The following is an 18,897-nucleotide window of genomic DNA, read 5'->3' on the forward strand; positions in this document are numbered from 1 at the left end:
TTACACACAAAATGTAGATGTAGAATCACTTTACACCAAAAGGTAGATGCATAATATGTTTACACACAAAAGGTAGATGCAAAATCAGTTTACGCATAAACTAAAAAAAGTGAAACTGATCATGCAAACCCTGAAAGATATATTCAGAATCACTTTACACATAAAAGGTAGATGCATAATCAATTTACACACAAAGGTCGTTGAAGAATTAATTGTCCACACAAAGGTAGATGCATAGTCAATTTATTCATAAACTAAAAAACGTGAAACTGAGCATGCCAAACACTAAAACTGATTTTTACGAAACTGATAATTCATGCGAAACCCTTTTTTTATCACAAAATCTGAACGTGGTCTTTGCAAAAAATAAACTAAAAATCTGAACAAGATCATGCAAAAACAAGTTTTTGAGTGGTAGTTACTGTGTTTTTGTAGAAATGTCACCTTTTGGGGTTTTTATGTAACTAAATTTGTGAAAATTTGCCTAATCTATGTCTATTACTTTAGTCTAAAGAAGGTGTTTCAATTGCATTGTACAAATGAATAGTATTTGGATCAAAATTTCACTTTATTTACAAGGCTGCCACTAACTTTCTCTGCCGCTGATGTTCATGCCACGTGTTGATGATCGTGGAAAGGCAGACAGAGCCACAAGGGGTGTACGATTCGAGGGAGAGGGAGAAGGAAACAGCGCGAAAGGAAGAGTGGGGGAGGGAGGAATAAGGATCGGCGAGACCCCAGAGCCACCAACGCCTCCATTTTCCGGCAAAACATCACCACAGAACCACCACCACTCACTCCATTCTACTCAGGACACACAGGCGAAGGCCTTTCACTGTGCAATGGCTCCTGCCACTGTTCATCAGCTTCTCTTACGAGACTCACCGCTCCTGACCTTGGTAAACCACCCTTACACTCTTCCTTTCTGTTTTCAATTTGGGACTTGAATTCAAGCTTGCACGTATTTTAGTTTTTCATACTTCTTTCGTCCAATCATCATCACCCTCTCTGTCTCTCTCTAAACAATTTCCAATTGGTTTTTAGAGAGAGAAGGTGGCAGCAGCAGCAGTGGGAAAGAAGAAGGTCTTTTACTGCCTCTGTGATTGTCCCTGCCCTTCGAATCACTAGGGTTTGGCTTTGGCTCCGTTAGCTGTTGAGGTAATTATTAATCCATACTTCGATTGTACTTTTTTTTTTCCGTATTCAGTAAGTTTGATCAAATGGGTTTCTTTGGACTTGCATAAGTTGTGTATAATATTACTTCAATCATTTATTGGGTTCCTTTTGTATTATTGAGTTTTGGGTTTTGCTGGAAATTGTATAAATTTTGGCCAAATTGCATAAATTATTGAGCTTTTTTCTGGTATTTTTATGGCTACTGTGCTAATTAGTTCATACCCAAAAAGGAGCAGATAATTAACTGTTCTAATCACTAATTCCCCACTCTGAGAACTTGATACCTTGGACTGATATGCATTTATGAGATTTGTTAAACTTTTAGTGTAATTATAAAGTATGGGTCTTTGATTCCATATAAATTGCTGTTTATATTTGTGAATTCAAGAGGGGAGCATTTACATGTGGAGGCAACAAGGAGGGGTGGCTTTGAGATGGTTGGGCTATCTATTTTATCTGTAGTTCTTCATTTCACTAAATTAAATATGAATTATTAATTTTTCAATTTTTAAAATGAAAGATAAAAGAAAATCATATGTACTTAATTATATATATATATATATATATATATGTGTGTGTGTGTGTGCGCGCGCGCGTGCGTGCGCGTGCGTGCGTGTGTAGATAGTTGCAGAGAAGAGGAAACACTACTCAACCCTTCTTTGCCATTACGAGCAGGTTCCTTCTCTCTCTCTGTATTTCTTTGGTACTTACGTACATTAGTTCTAATGAATGTCTTTTCATTAGGCTGATGCTGATGGCAACGGAACCATAGACTATGATGAGTTCATCGCAGCAACAATGCACTTGAACTGGATGGATAGAGAACATCTCTACACTACCTTCCAACACTTCGATAAAGACAGCAGCGGGTATGCGGAGATCATGATAGGCATGTGCTTTTTTATTTTATTTTATTTATTTTTTATCTTTTACATAATGCTCTTAAATTCCAAGTACATAACACGCATTTTTGGTTGCTCTTGTACTGTTCTTTTCACTGTGGCTCTGTTTCAGGTATATAGTTTGGGGTTCTTCTTTTTTCCCCTTATTTTTTTTTCACATTTTCTGTTATTGGATGAACCTTTTTATTAAATTTGGTTTTTCTGTTTGTCGTCAACTGGCAGTGAAACCCCATCAGTGTAACTGGATAGAATAATTTATAACCCATAGTGGGTTAGAGCATTGCCGCACACCAAGCAAAGATGTCTCGATATGATTTGTTAGTTAGTTTTGATCACAAAATTTTGATTTCTTTGCTTTGTTTGGAAATTTGTGCGTTTATCTTTGGTCAACTGTAGGGGATGATGTGAAAATTGATGTTTTGAGACTTACCTTTTGATCAAGGCTTTGGTATGTCCTGAACTTCGATACGTTATTTCCCCATGCTTTCCGTTTCAGACAGTGCGATTTTAGAATATTTTAACATGTGAGATTAACCTTTGTTGCCTCTCGCTTCGTATGTTCGTTCGCGGTGCTATAATCTGCCTTCCCCCGCCCTTTCATTCGTGAAATGTTTGAATGTAGTCATCTTTTATTTAGCTTTAATTTCGTTTGATTAGATTGGATTTAGACTATGTCTATGCTTTGAAGCCCTGACATTTCCAGGCTATGATTTGGTTTAAGCTTTTCTGCTTGGCTTTGCTTCTGTGCATAAAGAAATTTAAGTGTTTTTCTCAATTTGTTTTGTTCTGTGCATTTCAATTTAATTGCTTTTCTCAATTTTTTTTGTAATTTGTTTTTCTCAGTTTCGGTTATTTGAATACCTAAATTATGTTCTGTTTTCTATCATGTAAATTCAAAGAATGGCTCTTTCTCCAGCAATCATTTGAACCTAAATGATTAAAAACAGTTCACATTTGGTTCCATTTCTAGGCTGTCATTTGGGTTAAGGTTTTCAAATTTGCTTTGCCTCTGTGCATTTCAATTTCAATGTTTTTGTCAATTTGCATTTTTATTTGCATATTCCATCAAAGATACATATTTTTTTGCCAGCCAAAAATATAAAATGTCAATTTATTGGAGGTGCTTTTCATTTTGTGATTTAGTTTAATGCCAAGATTTGTTAACCCAATTGCCATTTTACTTCATTTATGCTTCTGTTACTTTAAAGCTTCATGTTTCTTTAAACTTCATGTTTTACAACAATCTGGGGCACATATGAAACCGTGGCAAACTAGCCATTTGGTCATTGAAACAATTGAATGAAAGAAAAAAATTATGGCAAAAGTGGTTGTTTGGGAATGATTGGACATAATTTTGTTCTTTCATTTAATTGTTTGAATTACCAAATGCCAAGTTTAGCAAGGTTTCATCTGTGTCCTGGATTCTTATCAGCCAATTATCCATCTTAATGAATCTGGATTCTGGATTCATATGGCTGTTGATTTGAAATTGCTTTGCACTGTGAGCAGGCTGCAAGTGGTTAATTGGTTAATTGTTTTCACTGTTTTTACTCAACTTTTCCTGATTGTTCAAATGAGTTTTAATCACCTAAATCATGTTATGTTTTTAAATAGGGAAGTTAGTGGGATCTATTTTGATAAGTCCCTTTATCCCTCAATGTGAAGCCCACAAACCAATTTGTCTCTATGTGACTGATGAATGAAATCATTAGTTTTATGGTCATTACTCTTTTTTACACCTTCTCAATGCACTTATGTTTTTAATAATGGATATTTTTTGTTGGCAATGATCTGATTGTGTTAGGATTATATTTGTGAGCTTATATTTTAGTCTTTGCGATGATCTGATTACATAGGATGTTGGTGTTGACCATTCTCTTAGTCTGGTCTTTAGAAAAAACAAAAACCACAACAAGACTATGCACTACTGAAGTTTAAAAGGTGGGTATTTTTTCTTTGGCATGCCATTGTCTTTATTTAATCATTCTTTCACTTAAGCTCTAATGGACAATTGAAATAAAATGAACACAAATTTGGACAAGTAGTTCTGATCCTTCTCCAAACTGTTAGTATAAGGATGGTTAGATTAGGAATTTTTATTAGCTTTTAGTGATTGGCATCTAAATACAGGTTTTGTGTGGCATATCTTGCTCTTTAGCTATAAATTACTTGGTTAACACATGGTGTTGGGTGATTTAACAATGCACACACTTATAAATCCCTTTTAATACCATGTTAGGATGCCAACATCCAACTCAAAAACAGTAACAATGCTAAGTTGAGAGTTGATCGTTTAAACTTATTTGCAAGCCTTTTTTCTTTACATATTTGTAGTTCATGCTTTTAGCAGTTACCAATGTATTTAGCAGTTTTTTAAAATGAAGTAAATCTCCATGTTTGAAATCTCACACTGGCCCTTTGACTTTTGAGGTATATTAATTAGCACTGGTTTCATGGCTATTCTTACATGTTTTTTTTTGCACATTGGGATTAAATCTAGCTATCTAATTATAACGTCCTTTTAATATATACGCCATAATAACACTAGAATGTGTGATTGTTACATCTTAAGTTGGTGTGCTTGAAAAAATCTTCATACCATCAAAACTACACTAAAACATAATTCTAAATAAAAGAAAGTTAAACAAGAATAGCGTAGATAAACATGGTGTGAGAGTACCGATTCCAAAACACATTTTAACAGCTTTATCCAGCTGATAATTCAGAACATTATCAAGCACTTAAGGTAAATGTAACTATTAACGATTTTTTGCGTTTTTTTGTTTTACCTGGATTCCCATTCTGTGAAAGGCATGTGTGTCTGTGTTTGTGCGCGGTTGTCTAACTAGATGATTTTGGTTTGCCTTCTCTGATCAGAGCTCTTAACCTTCTCAGGGGTTTCGCTACCAGAGGTTACACGGCTATGCAGAGGGTTACATGGTGGAACTTGGATGTTATAGCTCACAGCAAGCAGGGTTGTTAGGTATGTTTCATAGCATCTACCATTTTATAACTTAGCTTACCAATGGGTTATTTTGAATCATGTGGTTTCTTTTCTCATGTCAAATTACCGTAATTTTTTTTTCTCTCATTGTATCTAGAAGTTATTTCAATTGCAGTGGCACCCTTAAAAATTGTGCTCTACAGTTGTGTAACTGGTTTAAGTGTGTTTTTTTTTTAAGTTTGAAAGTTTTAGATGGGAACAGCCAAAGGCATCTAGACGTTTGATCTGCCTATTCTAAAATTTTGAACTCCTTCTTTAATTGGTCTTTGTTATTTTTGTTTTTGGGGGTATCTAATACGCTAAGGTTACCAATTTTTTTGGGAGTATCATTGTTATTTCAATTTAATTGTTTTTCTCAATTTTTTTTTCTAATTTTTTTCTTCTCAGTTTCAGTTTTTGGATCCCTAAATTATGTTCTGTTTTTTATCATGTAAATTCAAAGAATGGCCCTTTCTCCAGCCAATCATTTGAACCTAAATGATTAAAAACAGTTCCATTTCTAGGCTGTCATTTGGTTTAAGGTTTTCTAATTTGCTTTGCTTTTGTGCATTTCAATTTCAATGTTTTTGTCAAATTGCATTTTTATTTACATATTCCAGCAAAGATACAAATTTTTTTGCCAGCCAAAAATATAAAATGTCAATTTATTGGAGGTGCTTTTCATTTTGTGATTTAGTTTAATTTCAAGATTTGTTAACCCAATTGCCATTTTACGTTTAAGTTCAGTTTATTCCAAGGTTTTTCATTTATGCTTCTGTTACTTTAAAGCTTCATGTTTCTTTAAACTTCATGCTTTACAAGAATCTAGGGCACATATGAAACCTTGGCAGACTAGCCATTTGGTCATTCAACCAATTGAATGAAAGAAAAAAATTATGGCAAAAGTGGTTGTTTGGGAATGATTGGACATAATTTTGTTCTTTCGTTTAATTGTTTGAATTACCAAATGCCAAGTTTAGCAAGGTTTCATCTGTGCCCTGGATTCTTATCAGCCAATCATCCATCCTAATGAATCTGGATTCTGGATTCATATGGCTGTTAATTTGAATTTACTTTTCACTGTAAGCGGGGTGCAAGTGGTTAATTAGTTAATTGTTTTCACTCAAGTTTTGCTGATTGTCCAAATGAGTTTTAATCATCTAAATCATGTTATGTTTTTATATAGGGAGGTTAGTGGGATCTATTTTGATAAGTCCCTTTATCCCTCAATGTGAAGCCCACAAACCAATTTGTCTCTATGTGACTGATGAATGACATCATTAGTTTTATGGTCATTACTCTTTTTTACACCTTCTCAATGCACTTATGTTTTTAATAATGGATATTTTTTGTTGGCAATGATCTGATCGTGTTAGGATTATATTTGTGAGCTTATATTTTAGTCTTCGCGATTATCTGAACACATAGAACGTTGGTGTTGACCATTCTCTTAGTCTGGTTTTTAGAAAAAAAAACAAAAACCACAACAAGACTATGCATTACTGAAGTTTAAAAGGCGGGTATTTTTTCTTTGGCTTGCCATTGTCTTTATTTAATCATTCTTCTTAAGCTCTGATGGACAATTGAAATAAAATGAACACAAATTTGGACAAGAAGTTTTGATCCTTCTCCAAACTGTTAGTATAGGGATGGTTAGATTAGGAATTTTTATTAGCTTTTAGTGATTGGCATCTAAATACAGGTTTTGTGTGGCATATCTTGCTCTTTAGCTATAAATTACTTGGTTAACACATGGTGTTGGGTGATTTAACAATGCACACACTTATAAATCCCTTTTAATACCATGTCAGGAAGCCAACATCCAACTCAAAAACAGTAACAATGCTAACTTGAGAGTTGATAGTTTAAACTTATGTGGAAGCCTTTTTTCTTTACAGATTTGTAGTTCATGCTTTTAACAGTTCCCAATGTATTTAGCAGTTTTTTAAAATGAAGTAAATCTCCATGTTTGAAATCTCACACTGGCCCTTTGACTTTTGAGGTATATTAATTAACACTGGTTTCATGGCTGTTCTTTTATGTTTTTTTTTTTGCACATTGGGATTAAATCTAGCTATCTACTTATAACATCCTTTTAATATATACGACCACAATAACACTAGAATGTGTGATTGTTACGTCTTAAGTTGGTGTGCTGTCAGAAATCTTCATGCCATCAAAAGTACACTGAAACATAATTTTGAATAAAAGGAAGTTAAAAAAATAATAGCGTAGATAAACATGTTGTGAGAAGACTGATTCCAAAACACATTTTAACAGCTTTATCCAGCTGACAATTCAGAACATTATCAAGTATAAATGACTGGTCATCAGTTAAACCCTTTTGTTGCACTTTCACATATTTACTCCATTCCACCATCACAGTTTTTGTTACATTTACAGTTTCCCCATGCATTATGGAATACGTTTTCCATCTTAATAATATCTATTATTTGTGATGTAGATTCATGGTTTTCAGGTCTTTTACAATTTTAGTGGTTGTGCTTAAGGGTAGATGATGATGTAGGATGGAGATAGTTTTTAGAGAATGTTGGAGTTACATTTGTTGGAGTACATTCCAGTAGTTTTTTGTCCCTGTGAGGTATTTGGTATTCCTCATAGTTTCGTTCTTGACCATATTCCTTCTCGAATCTTCATCAATATAATGTTTCCTTGAGCATCTTCTTTAAACGTGTCTTTTATATTTGATCCAATTGTGACTTTCCCTACTTTTGTGTGCATGTATTGGTTTGAATTTATGTGCATTTTATTTGAAATGATTCGAATTGAATATTTGTAACAGGAAGAAGTGATTTTTCTAACTGTGATAATTGTGCCTCATGTTTTGTTTAAGACTTTGATATTCTAATTTCTTCTTGATAATACATCATTTTTGTCAGCGTATACAGGTACTTATAATTCATCATTGTTTAACGATCACATGCTTTACTAAATGTGAAAATAGTGACCATTGAAAGCTTTGACCCCTTAACAAGCCTATGAAATTAAAAGTATTTCATTGTGGTTAATTACTGATAAAAGTTTAAATTGGGAAAAGAATATGCAAGTGGATTACTGATTTATGATGAATATGATTTTCAATTTGTTGGTGCTACAACAAAAACATGTCCTTAACTTTGAGAGGAATCCTCCTTTGTGACTTTGGTTACCGATTTATGATGAATATGATTTTCTCACTTTATTATTAGGACAATGTTAATTTCACCTGATTACTTCACATTTTCCAGGTCAATCTTTGATTTTGTGTTTCTGGAAGCTGTTGTCATCTCCAAAATCCTTATTCTGGTATGTAGATAGCTGCTGAGTGCTGCAGCTCGCTTAGTTTGGCCATATGCCTTCATTGTAGCATGCTCTCTGTGACAAGTAAGCATTATAATTCCACTTAGTGGATTGATATTAAGTTGGCTCATGGAATAATATAAGGTCATGTCATGTTTGAACATTTCTACATTCTTTTTAGCTATGATTACTGTTTATACCATATTTAGGGCCTCGTATTTAGATATCGTACAAATACTCAGGGGACTTAAATGTAATTATGTGATAAAGGAAAGGACAAATATGTAATAAGTGAGGAGCCCTTATTCTATAAAAGGACTCATTACCCTCACAATTCGAGGAGGCCAATTTCTTAGGCCATGGAAGGGCTCTCTCACCCTCAGAAGCTCTCCCCATCTCTCTCCCTCACAAACAGAGAAATATATAATTAGTGTGGATGTAGCCTAAACCTTGGGGTGAATCACGATACATCTTGTGTTATTTACATTTCTTGCAAATTCAAAGTTTGATTTACGTTGTTCCAAGACCTCCGGTTTTGTGCATCAACATTTGATGCCGTTTGTGGGAATGACACTTATTCCCATTCTCTTCAGCTTTGCCAAGCTGGTTTCCACCATTCGTACACTCTCTTTTGACCAGGCATCCCTCTCCAACATGGGGAGCGAAGGAAGCCACAACACACATAATGACACCCCTCTTGCACCTAGTGGGAAGCAACGAAAGAAAGAAGGAAAAAGAGTTTCTCTTCAAGCTAAAGCGATGAGTTAGAAGCTCAGAACAACAAGATAGTAATGAAGAATAAGGTCCTTTAGGAGCATTATGAGAAGCTCTTTGAGACGCTCCATGAAACTATGCGTACTTAAACACGGGAGCTCGTTGCCCTTGTGGACATCAACCATCATCTGGGTGCCCCCCAACACGGAGGGTCACCTCCCTTCGACATGAGTATCCCTGATGAGGAACGTGCTAATCATCAAAACATTGATCAACATAAGACTTCTCTCAACCCAGATGATTCGACCCAAAGTAGAAGAAGTGGAGGAAGACACCTCCTTGCAGAAGGGTTGGAATGATCGAAAGCCGTTTATCGTGACTACCGAGACTTCCTAAAGCAACGTCGAGAGAATCCTCTCCACATATGCTCGAAGATTAATGACCCAAAGGTTTCTGAAAGACTCGGTCCCCTCCCACGACCCAGGGCAGCTGCTAATTTAGGGAAGGAACGACAGGTCCCAGAGGAACATGAAGGTACTGGGGACTCTGAGGTATTCCGACAGACTCACCCTAGAAGTTAGTACGGCGAGTCCAAGAAAAAACCACACGTCCTTGCTCAAACTTTCCTATTTCTAAGAGGCGATGGAGACTTACGAAAGAAAATTCCAGTGGTACATGACTCTACTCAGGACCCCCTTGTCCTACAGCTCATTGAGGAAGTAAACAAGTTGAAGGCCGAACGTCAGGCCGAGATACCTGACTGGAACCAACCCAGGCCTGGCCCTCTCACAAGAAGGATCATCGACACCCCCTTCAAGCGAAGACAAAACAAAAGCTTGGTTTACAACTTTATAATGGAAGGAAGGACCCAATTAAACACCTTAACCTCTTTGAGTCCACCATGGCATATCAGATGCACACTGACGAAGAGCGATGTCTTCTTTTCCCCTCCACCCTCTTTGGCAGAGCTCTAAACAGGTATTGCCGTCTTCCACCTGAGACAATAGACTCATTTGAGGAATTGAGGAAACCGTTTGTCTTTCAACACATCTTCTAGACCGATCACGTGCTTTTTGCAGATGACTTGTACACTATTCGCTAGAAGCCGGATGAGTCACTACGAGAGTATGCCGGTTGCTTTAGCCATAAGTATTCTCGCTGCACTGAGGCAGATGACAAGACCGCCCTCAAGGCTTTCACGGCAGGCCTACGTGATTGTTTCTTCAAGTACATGATCAATGCCAACACTTGGAAAACTTACTCTGAGGGGATTGCACAGACTTACAACCACGCTTCCGTCGAAGCAAGGACATACCAAGGGAACCCCCATATGGTTAACCCCTATTAACAAATGGGAAGTCGAAGTCAAGTTCTACTAAGTGAGGAGATATTGGCCATTCAGACACCCATTGCATCATCTCCTGCCTCATTTAGCTACTCGCTAAGTCACCAAACGTATTTGTCTCTTGGTAAGAGGAAGGATTTTTACTCTCAGCAAGCCCATTACAACAAGAGGGATAAAAGTTCGTATCAAGACAACCAGGGGTGAACGTACTGTCGATTATTATGACTATGGGGCCAAGCCTCACTCTTTCAAAGTGGAGGACTAGGTACTGAAGGAAATGCTATTATAAGAAGGTATACACATTACAAATGTTTTGACTCTTAACCGCTTGAGATCTTTTGTCACACAAGCCATTAGGCAAATATTTAAAGAAGAGGGAATTCAGACAACTTCTTATGAGTCTTTTGCGTTCCTAACACTGGAACACTTGGTCTACGCTGACCTACCTTTATACTCCAACTCAGAGCTTTAACATACGTACTTTGACACAAAGTATGTGATACTAAGTGTTACAACCAACATGGTTCACATATCAAAAACATGGATCCCTTCATGCATAGCAAAACATTCATAAGCATCACTCATATCAATCAACATAAACATTATACATTCCAACACATTCATACATAGATATCATACATTCCAACACATTCATACATAAACATCATACATTCCAACACATCCATACATAAGCCAACTGTGCTTCGAAAAGGTTCAACATACTTTGTGTCTTTGACACTTGGTACAATGTGCCTCGACACCTTGCCCTTATTCTCACCAACCAGATGATGAAAGGTGAAGGAGGAACTCATCTTCATGCCACCAACCAGGTGATGAAATGTACAACCCGTACTTTTCTTTATGCCACCAACTAGGTGATGAAATGTACAACCCGTACTCTAATATCATTTGGCAACTAGCCATTCATGCTACCAACCAGGTGATGAAATGTACAACCCGTACTCTCCTTCATGCCATCAACCAAATGATCAAAAGTACGCCCAGTATTCCAAATTATACATGAGCATTACTCATGTCATTCATACATAAACATTCATGAGCATCACTCATGACAATCATACATAAACATTCATGAGCATCACTCATGTCAATCAGCTTCAAAAGCTTCATTTACAGAGCTCTAGCTTCAAATACTCTCAGAGAAATACAATCAGTGTGGATGTAGCCCAAACCTTGGGGTGAACCACGATACATCTTGTGTTATTTACATTACTTGCAGATTCACGGTTCGGATTTACGTTGTTCCAAGACCTTCGGTTTTGTGCATCAACATTTGGTGCCGTCTGTGGGAACAGACACGAAAAGTTATGTCGGTTCTCTTTCATTTTTTCACCTCCACCGTAAATCTGCAAAATCCACACAAAAACCCAAAAACAGAAAAACTCCAAATCCTTTTCTCATACAATACTTTGTACAATACAATTCGACATCATATTCCATAGTTCCTTGCACAGATCTATAGAAACCGAGTGAATTAAAACATCTAGTCCAATCTAACCAAACCTTGGTCTACACTTTTCTTCACTCATCTTTTCCTCCGTCTTTTCGTGCTTTTTTCGGGTAAAAATGTCGGCAGCTGTGGGTGCTATTTCTGCAACCAAAGGTGCAACTTTCAATTCTCAAATGGCAGAAGAGGAGCTCGTTAACAGTGACAAGAAAAACATGGCTGCAAGTGTTGAAAAACTGAGCCAGCTGGTACCCAAAGGTGACGATGGTCATAGTGATGAGGTTGATCTAGATGAAGAGGACGATGAGGTCGCCGCATTGGAAGCGGAAAAGGATCAGCCATCGCTCTCATCCAGCCCTTCATTATTTAGGATATTCAATTTAAAGAAAACATCGAGAGGGAGTGAAAGTGAAAAAGACCAAAAGTTCGAGAGTAGCTCTATCTTCCCCAATTATTCTGATTTTCTTCGGTCTCTATTAATGGAGCAAAGCGAAACGGTCTCTGAAGTTGCGCCTAAGAAATTGGCGAGGCAATTGGATTTCACGACATTGTGTCGAGCGTCGGCGAGTGCGGCGGTGACGGACGTATAGCTACAGCTACAGACACCATCAATGGCGCAGCAGCAGCCACAAATCTCACCGGGAAAACCACAGTTGAATTTGCATTTACAGTCATTGCAGTCTGCGGTAGTCCATTCCTCGAAGCAATTAACGCTGCCTCCGGCGATTCCGCAGTTTCAGAGATCGTGCTTGTGATTCAAGCTTATAGAACCCTTCGAGATCGTGGTCCGTACCCGGCTGATCAAGTGGTCAAAGATCTTGAAGGAAGCTTTGCTTTTGTTGTCTATGACAGCAAGGGTGACAATGTCTTTGCTGCACTGGGTTCTAATGGTGGAGAACAACTGTATTGGGGCATTGTAGCCAATGGCTTTGTGGTTATTTCTGAGGAATTGGAGGTCATAAAAGAGGGTTATGCTAAATCATTTGCCCCTTTCCCAAAAGCTTGTTTCCGCAACAATCCAAAGTACTGGAGATCAAGAAAAGCAAAAGATACCTGCAAAGCAACGTGGGTGGACAGAGAAGGAGCGGGGAGATCAGGAAAAGAGAAAGCAAAAGAGATCAGGAAAAGAGAAAGCAAAAGAGAAAGAAAAGAGAAAGCAAAAGAAGAAAGCAAAAGAGAAAGCAAAAGAAGAAAGCAAAAGAGAAAGCAAAAGCAAGGAATAAACACCCCACCAGAATAATGTGATTTACTTTCCTTATTTTTGAATGATGTAATTTATTTTTCTTATCTTTCGGAGACATCTGTATAAACCCCATCAGAAGGTTAAAAAAAAAAACCGACAAACCCAAAATAATAGGTTGCAATGTTGTGTGGAGTGCAAATGCCCATATGCTCAAAAGAGCCAGGCCCTCTATTATCACCAACCAGGTGATCAAAAGAACGCCCAGTACTCCAAAATTATTTGGCAACCTGCTACTATTACCACCAACCAGGTGATCAAAAGTACGCTCAGTACTCCAAAATTATTCGGCAACCTACCGCTATTACCACCAACCAGGTGATCAAAAGTACGCCCAGTTTTCCACAATTATTTGGTAACCTGCCGCTATTGCCACCAACCAGGTGATGAAATGTACTGTAGACATTGAAATTTCGGTAAAATAAATGTTAATCGATAATTAAAATTTCAACGCTTACGTGTCATATAAATTTTACACGTAGCGTGTGACTAAACGAAAAATCAAAATAAATCGAAAAAGTCATCAAATAGGATATGTGTCAACACCTGACAGAAACAATTTATTTCATCTGAATATTATATTCAAAATTAGGCCTTGGAAAATTCTATAAATAGAAGCCATTTCATTCACAAAAGGGGGGGGGGAATTGAAGAAGGAACTCACATATACATTTCTATACTCCCAAATTGGAAGAGAATTCCCTAAATCCTTGAAGCTTTGAAGTTCTAAAGCTTTCAAGCATCAAACCTCCTAAATTCCCAAGAAATCCCGAAGGATCAAGAAAGCCCTCTTCGTTCTTCGTTAACTCAACCTTCAAGATCAAGCCCCAACGACCCTTGAAGAACTTCCACCAATTCAAGATCAAACCCCGACAGCCCTTGAAGAAAGTGTTCATCATTCATCATCCGTTCATCCTTAGATCAATCCCCAACGGCCCTTTGGATCAACAACATCAACAAATACACACATCCAACCGTTCTTCAAGATCAAGCCCAAAAAGCCCTTGAAGATCCATCCATCAACTGTTCATCAAGATCAAGCCCCAAAGGCCCTTGAAGATCCTTTCATCAACAATTCTTCAAGATCAAGCCCAAAAGCCCTTGAAGATCCGTTCATCCATCAACCTTCAAGATCAGGCCCAAAAAGCCCCCTTGAAGAAACTTCCAACCATTCATCAGAGATCAAGCCTCGACGGCCCTTGCATCAGCATCACAATCCACAAATCAACACCTTATGGAGATCGAATCAGAAGATCAAATTTGAGAGAGATTGTAACCGCAAAATCATTAATACAAAATATTATTTTGTACACGTGTTCTTGTCTCATTCATCGCAGGAATTTCCGTGTTTACAAATTTGGCACGCCCGGTGGGATTATCTCTACCTCTCATCTCTTTCTCCGTTCAAGAAATCCAAATACACCTCAAAGTCAATGGCATCAAGCAAGGGACAACCCGTTCTCGCAACCACTGAGGGAAGGATCCTGAGCACTTTTGCCGCCAACGGACAATCCATTGGTCCCACAACCGCTCCTCAACATGCCGCTTCAAAGTTGGTGCCGCTAAAGGGGCAAGGGGAGCATCAAAGGCCTGAGTTCGTCATCAACCTGACCTAGTTGGGGGCACTGAAGCATGCTACTGAGGCACACAAGATGACATCCCAAAGCATCCAACGACGTTCTTCATCAGCATCCTGGATGTCTAAAGGAAAGTCACGTTTATTGGTTGCACAAGTCATGACCATCAGTGTTACCTCTATTGAAGAACAACTGGCTCAAATGAATGAAGCGATCGTAAGGCTAACACGGATTGTGGAAGAAAGAGACTTGCAAATCGCTCTACTCGTCAGCCGACTAGAGCCATATGACAACGAGAACCCCGACCTAGAGGATGATCCACTAAAGAGAGGAGTTGGCGAAGAAGATGAGCCTCCGATAGAGAAAATCGATGTGAAGCCGGAGCTAGACCAAGCAGCGGCACTCATGGGATCTCTTTCTATCCAGTAGCTGTAAGAGATAATCACCAACACCATCAAGGCGCAGTACGAAGGGAGCTCACATACCTCCTTGTTCTACTCGAAGCCCTACTCCAAGAAGATTGATGCCCTGAAGATGCCAAAGGGTTATCAACCACCAAAGTTCATGCAGTTTGATGGAAAAGGAAACCTAAAACAGCATATTGCACATTTCGTCGAAACTTGAAACAACGCGGGGACGGAGGGAGACTACCTCGCTAAGCAGTTTGTGCGCTCGCTGAAAGGAAACGCCTTTGAGTGGTACACAGACCTAGAGCCTGAGTCCATTAACAACTGGGAGCAATTGGAAAGAGAATTCCTTAACCGCTTCTACAGCACCCGCCGCACTGTAAATATGCTGAAGCTGACAAGTACGAAGCAATGGAAAGATGAGCCAGTCGTGGATTACCTCAACCAATGGCACACTCTAAGTCTCAACTGCAAAGACAGACTTTCGGAGACCTCTTCGATTGAGATGTGTGTTCAAGGCATGCAGTGGTGATTACACTACATCTTTCAAGGCATCAAACCACGGAGCTTTGAGGAGTTAGCCACCCGTGCCCATGACATGGAGTTGAGCATTGCCCATCATAGGAAGAAAGAACCGATCGTCGACTACAAGAACAACAAAGTTCTTGGGACAAAGGTGGAGAAGGTTACGTGGAAATCCACCAAGGAAGCAATGACGGTCAATACAGCTCCCGTCAAAATCCCTACATGAGGCAAGGCGATTCAAGCCGAAGCTTTTCGTGATCAAGAGATGTGTAGACACACTTTGAAGGAGCTTGAGGAGAAGACTTATCCATTCCCCGACTCTGATGTGGTTACCATGTTAGAAGACTTGCTGGAAAAGAAGGTGATCGGTTTGCCTGAGTGCAGACGACCAGAAGAGATGAATCGCATCGATAGTCCAAGATACTATAAATTCCACCGCTTCATCAGTCATCTGACAAAAAAGTGCTTCGTGCTGAAAGATCTCATCATGAAGCTGGCTCAGAAAGGAATTATCGAGCTAGATCTTGATGATATAGTGACGTCAAACTATACCACTATCACTTCTAGCTCTTCCGACTCAAAGTTTTCACCTCAACCGCTGGGGCCATACTCCGAGTCAAGCGAAGTTGAAGGATGGATTCATGTCACGCCGAAGAAATTACACATGAAGCCTACATCTCCTCTACAAGTTCGCCACTCGAAAAGTGGGCAAATGAGCTTTTGTCAACCTCAAAAGCAACGGGAAATTGTTAAAAATGATGAAATTTCAACACAAAGATCGTCCGTCCCCATCACGATGTGCGATTTCTTCCCCGAAGACTTTTTCAAACACTTAATCAAGACACCTTGCTATGAAGATTGCAAGAAATGCCTCTCCAAGATCGTTTGACAAATTCATAATGCTCCTTGTTCGCACGAGCCTAAACTGCACGAACCAAAGCTCCATGTCCGCACGAGCCTAAACTGTAGGACACGAGGCTCCTCGCCTACACGAGCCTAAACTGCATGGCACTAAGCTCCTGGTCTGCACGAGCATAAAAGGCAACACCAACGCTCCTGGTCTGCACGAGCATAAAAGGCAATATCAACGCTCCTTGCCTGCACGAGCTGAAACTGCAACACGACACCAACGCTCCTTGCCTGCACGAGCTAAAACTGTAAACGGCACCAAAAGAAAATACAAAAAAATATATATATGTATTTGAACTACGTTACGACTTGATCTCTTCTTTGGAGGGGTACGTAATCAGCTCGAATGTTAAATTTTTCGAGTTCAGTCACATCAAAATAAAAGAATAAATGTTTTATTAAAGAAGGTCAATTTTATTACAAATTTATTTTGTTAAGAAAATTGCAATTTTCTTTGTACAAAATTCAATCACAGTTTCTTCGAGAAAAAAAACAAAGATAAAATTTCTTCAAAAGAAAAAAAAGGAAATATATATATATATATATATATATATATATATATATATATATATATATGAGCACATATTTTCCTTCTTGGCCCAAACAACTAGGATGCCCTCTTAGACCCTTTAGACCTCAAGGCCCGTGACAAAATATCCACCAAATCAAATGGAATGCAACACAGCTCAAGGCCTCAAGAATTCAGAGAGAAGGCCCATCTTTACCTTCTTCTTGATCAAGCTTCCTCCACATTGGGGCAGTCAAGCTCTTCCACGGCTGACTCATCGTCTTCTTCCTCCATAACAGCAGCGATTATTGTAGACTCCATGAGCCCGTGCCTCCTGGCGCATCATCTCCTCCATCGAGGAGAAGAAGGAAAGTCGCGGCAACGACGACCACGCCTCCTTAATCTGCAACTACCGATCCAAGATCAAGACCGAGCTTTCCAACATCTGTGATGGCATTCTCAAGCTCCTCGACTCCAACACCCCCAACTCAAATGGACCCAGGTCAGGCTGAAACATTTTGGTCACCAGAGACTCCCCGCGAGCCTATGGAGTTCCTCTCCCGCTCTTGGACCGTCTCAGCCTTCGAAGTCGTTCCAGCGAAAGTGTCATTCGAGAGTCCAACAACCTCTTCCGTCCTCTCTGCCATCTCAGCCGACTGCAGTAAGTAAAGGGGGAGTTGGGTGTCTTGAGAAATTCTCCTCGATTTCATCCTTGCCGTCTCTACCGCAACGGATGCGCTTGAAAGGTGGGAGTTGGAATGCTCTTATACAATCTGCAGTAGCATTGACGGTGGCATCTGTTTCTCCGTGCCTGGTCGACCCCAACGACCGAGCCAGCGACGGTGAGTTCATCTTGCTTCACCCCTGGAACACCTCTAATTGCTTCATCTTCTACTTCGAAAGTGGAAGCTTCGAGCTGCTCCGTTCCTGGAACGTCTTTGATTTGTTCATCTTCGGCTTCGAAGGCGGTGCGTTCTCGTTTATCCCCCACCCAGTTGTCACCGACTTCCTCGCCTGCTCTCTGCAAGCCTCATTTTCCCTCGTCCTCATCACCACAGGTAGACACCTGAGCTCTGCTGCTCTCTTGGCCTAACACAAAATGCCAAGCCCTGTTGAATCAATGGTTAGCAGCAAGAAACACGGCGAGCCCATCATCCTCTGCGGCTAGCGACACTTCCCTCACCGGCGCCTGATCCCTTGCTCATCCTCCGACCTTGCACCGACAACGTGCTCCATCTCTTGCCTCCAAGCTGCTCATCTCATTCTGCCCATCTGTTAAGCATCGGCATCAGCAACTTTTTCCAGCACCAGGACCTCCATCGCTGTCCTTGACCTTAATGGAAGCTCTTGCAGTCCCTCACTCCGCTTCACCTCCTGGAACATTATTCCAGCGAAACCTCAAGCAAACAAACTTCCACAAAGCTCTGCCATCATGCATCTCTGCCCATCCTCCATCGCAGCGCCTGGCCTTCCTTGAGCTAGTCACTATGACCACCATGATAGCAAAGAACTTCAATGACCGCCGTCAAACTACTAGCCGGTCGTGAAGCTCGAAACACCATCTTCTCGGCCGCCTTGCTTTGCTTCCTGCAAATTCCTCTAGCCATCACCCAAATTTATACAGAAAAAATATATAATAAAAAAAAGAATGGTAGAGCAAAGCGGTGCTAGCACCATGTGAAAAAAAAGAAAAGATAATGATGGAAGCTTGCTGGATGCACGACACATGAGGAAGAAAGAAAAAAGAAGTGGGGGGTGCATCACCGAAAGATAAAGAAAATAATATATATGTTTTGGGTGGTGCATCCAACACCAAAAGATATGTGCATCCAACACCAAAAAA

At 39.5% G+C, this 18,897-nt stretch overlaps 1 protein-coding gene across 6 annotated transcripts in view; it reads left to right on the forward strand.

Annotated features, from left to right (window-relative positions):
* The first annotated feature begins 720 nt into the window (after positions 1-720).
* LOC126620760 (AP2-like ethylene-responsive transcription factor AIL5) overlaps positions 721-18,897 on the forward strand; it is a 41,728-nt gene continuing 23,551 nt past the window's right edge. For all 6 annotated transcript variants that reach the window (XR_007622655.1, XR_007622654.1, XM_050289040.1 and 3 more), the window contains exons 1-2: positions 721-899; positions 4,974-5,061. Coding sequence is in view for 4 of the 6 variants with exons in the window: in XM_050289040.1 (XP_050144997.1) it covers positions 843-899; positions 4,974-5,061 (145 nt within the window). In the remaining 2 variants the exon portion in view is untranslated. The remainder of the gene's footprint in view (positions 900-4,973; positions 5,062-18,897) is intronic.

Source organism: Malus sylvestris, chromosome 5, assembly GCF_916048215.2.
Source record: "Malus sylvestris chromosome 5, drMalSylv7.2, whole genome shotgun sequence".
Classification (NCBI taxonomy): Eukaryota; Viridiplantae; Streptophyta; class Magnoliopsida; order Rosales; family Rosaceae; genus Malus; species Malus sylvestris.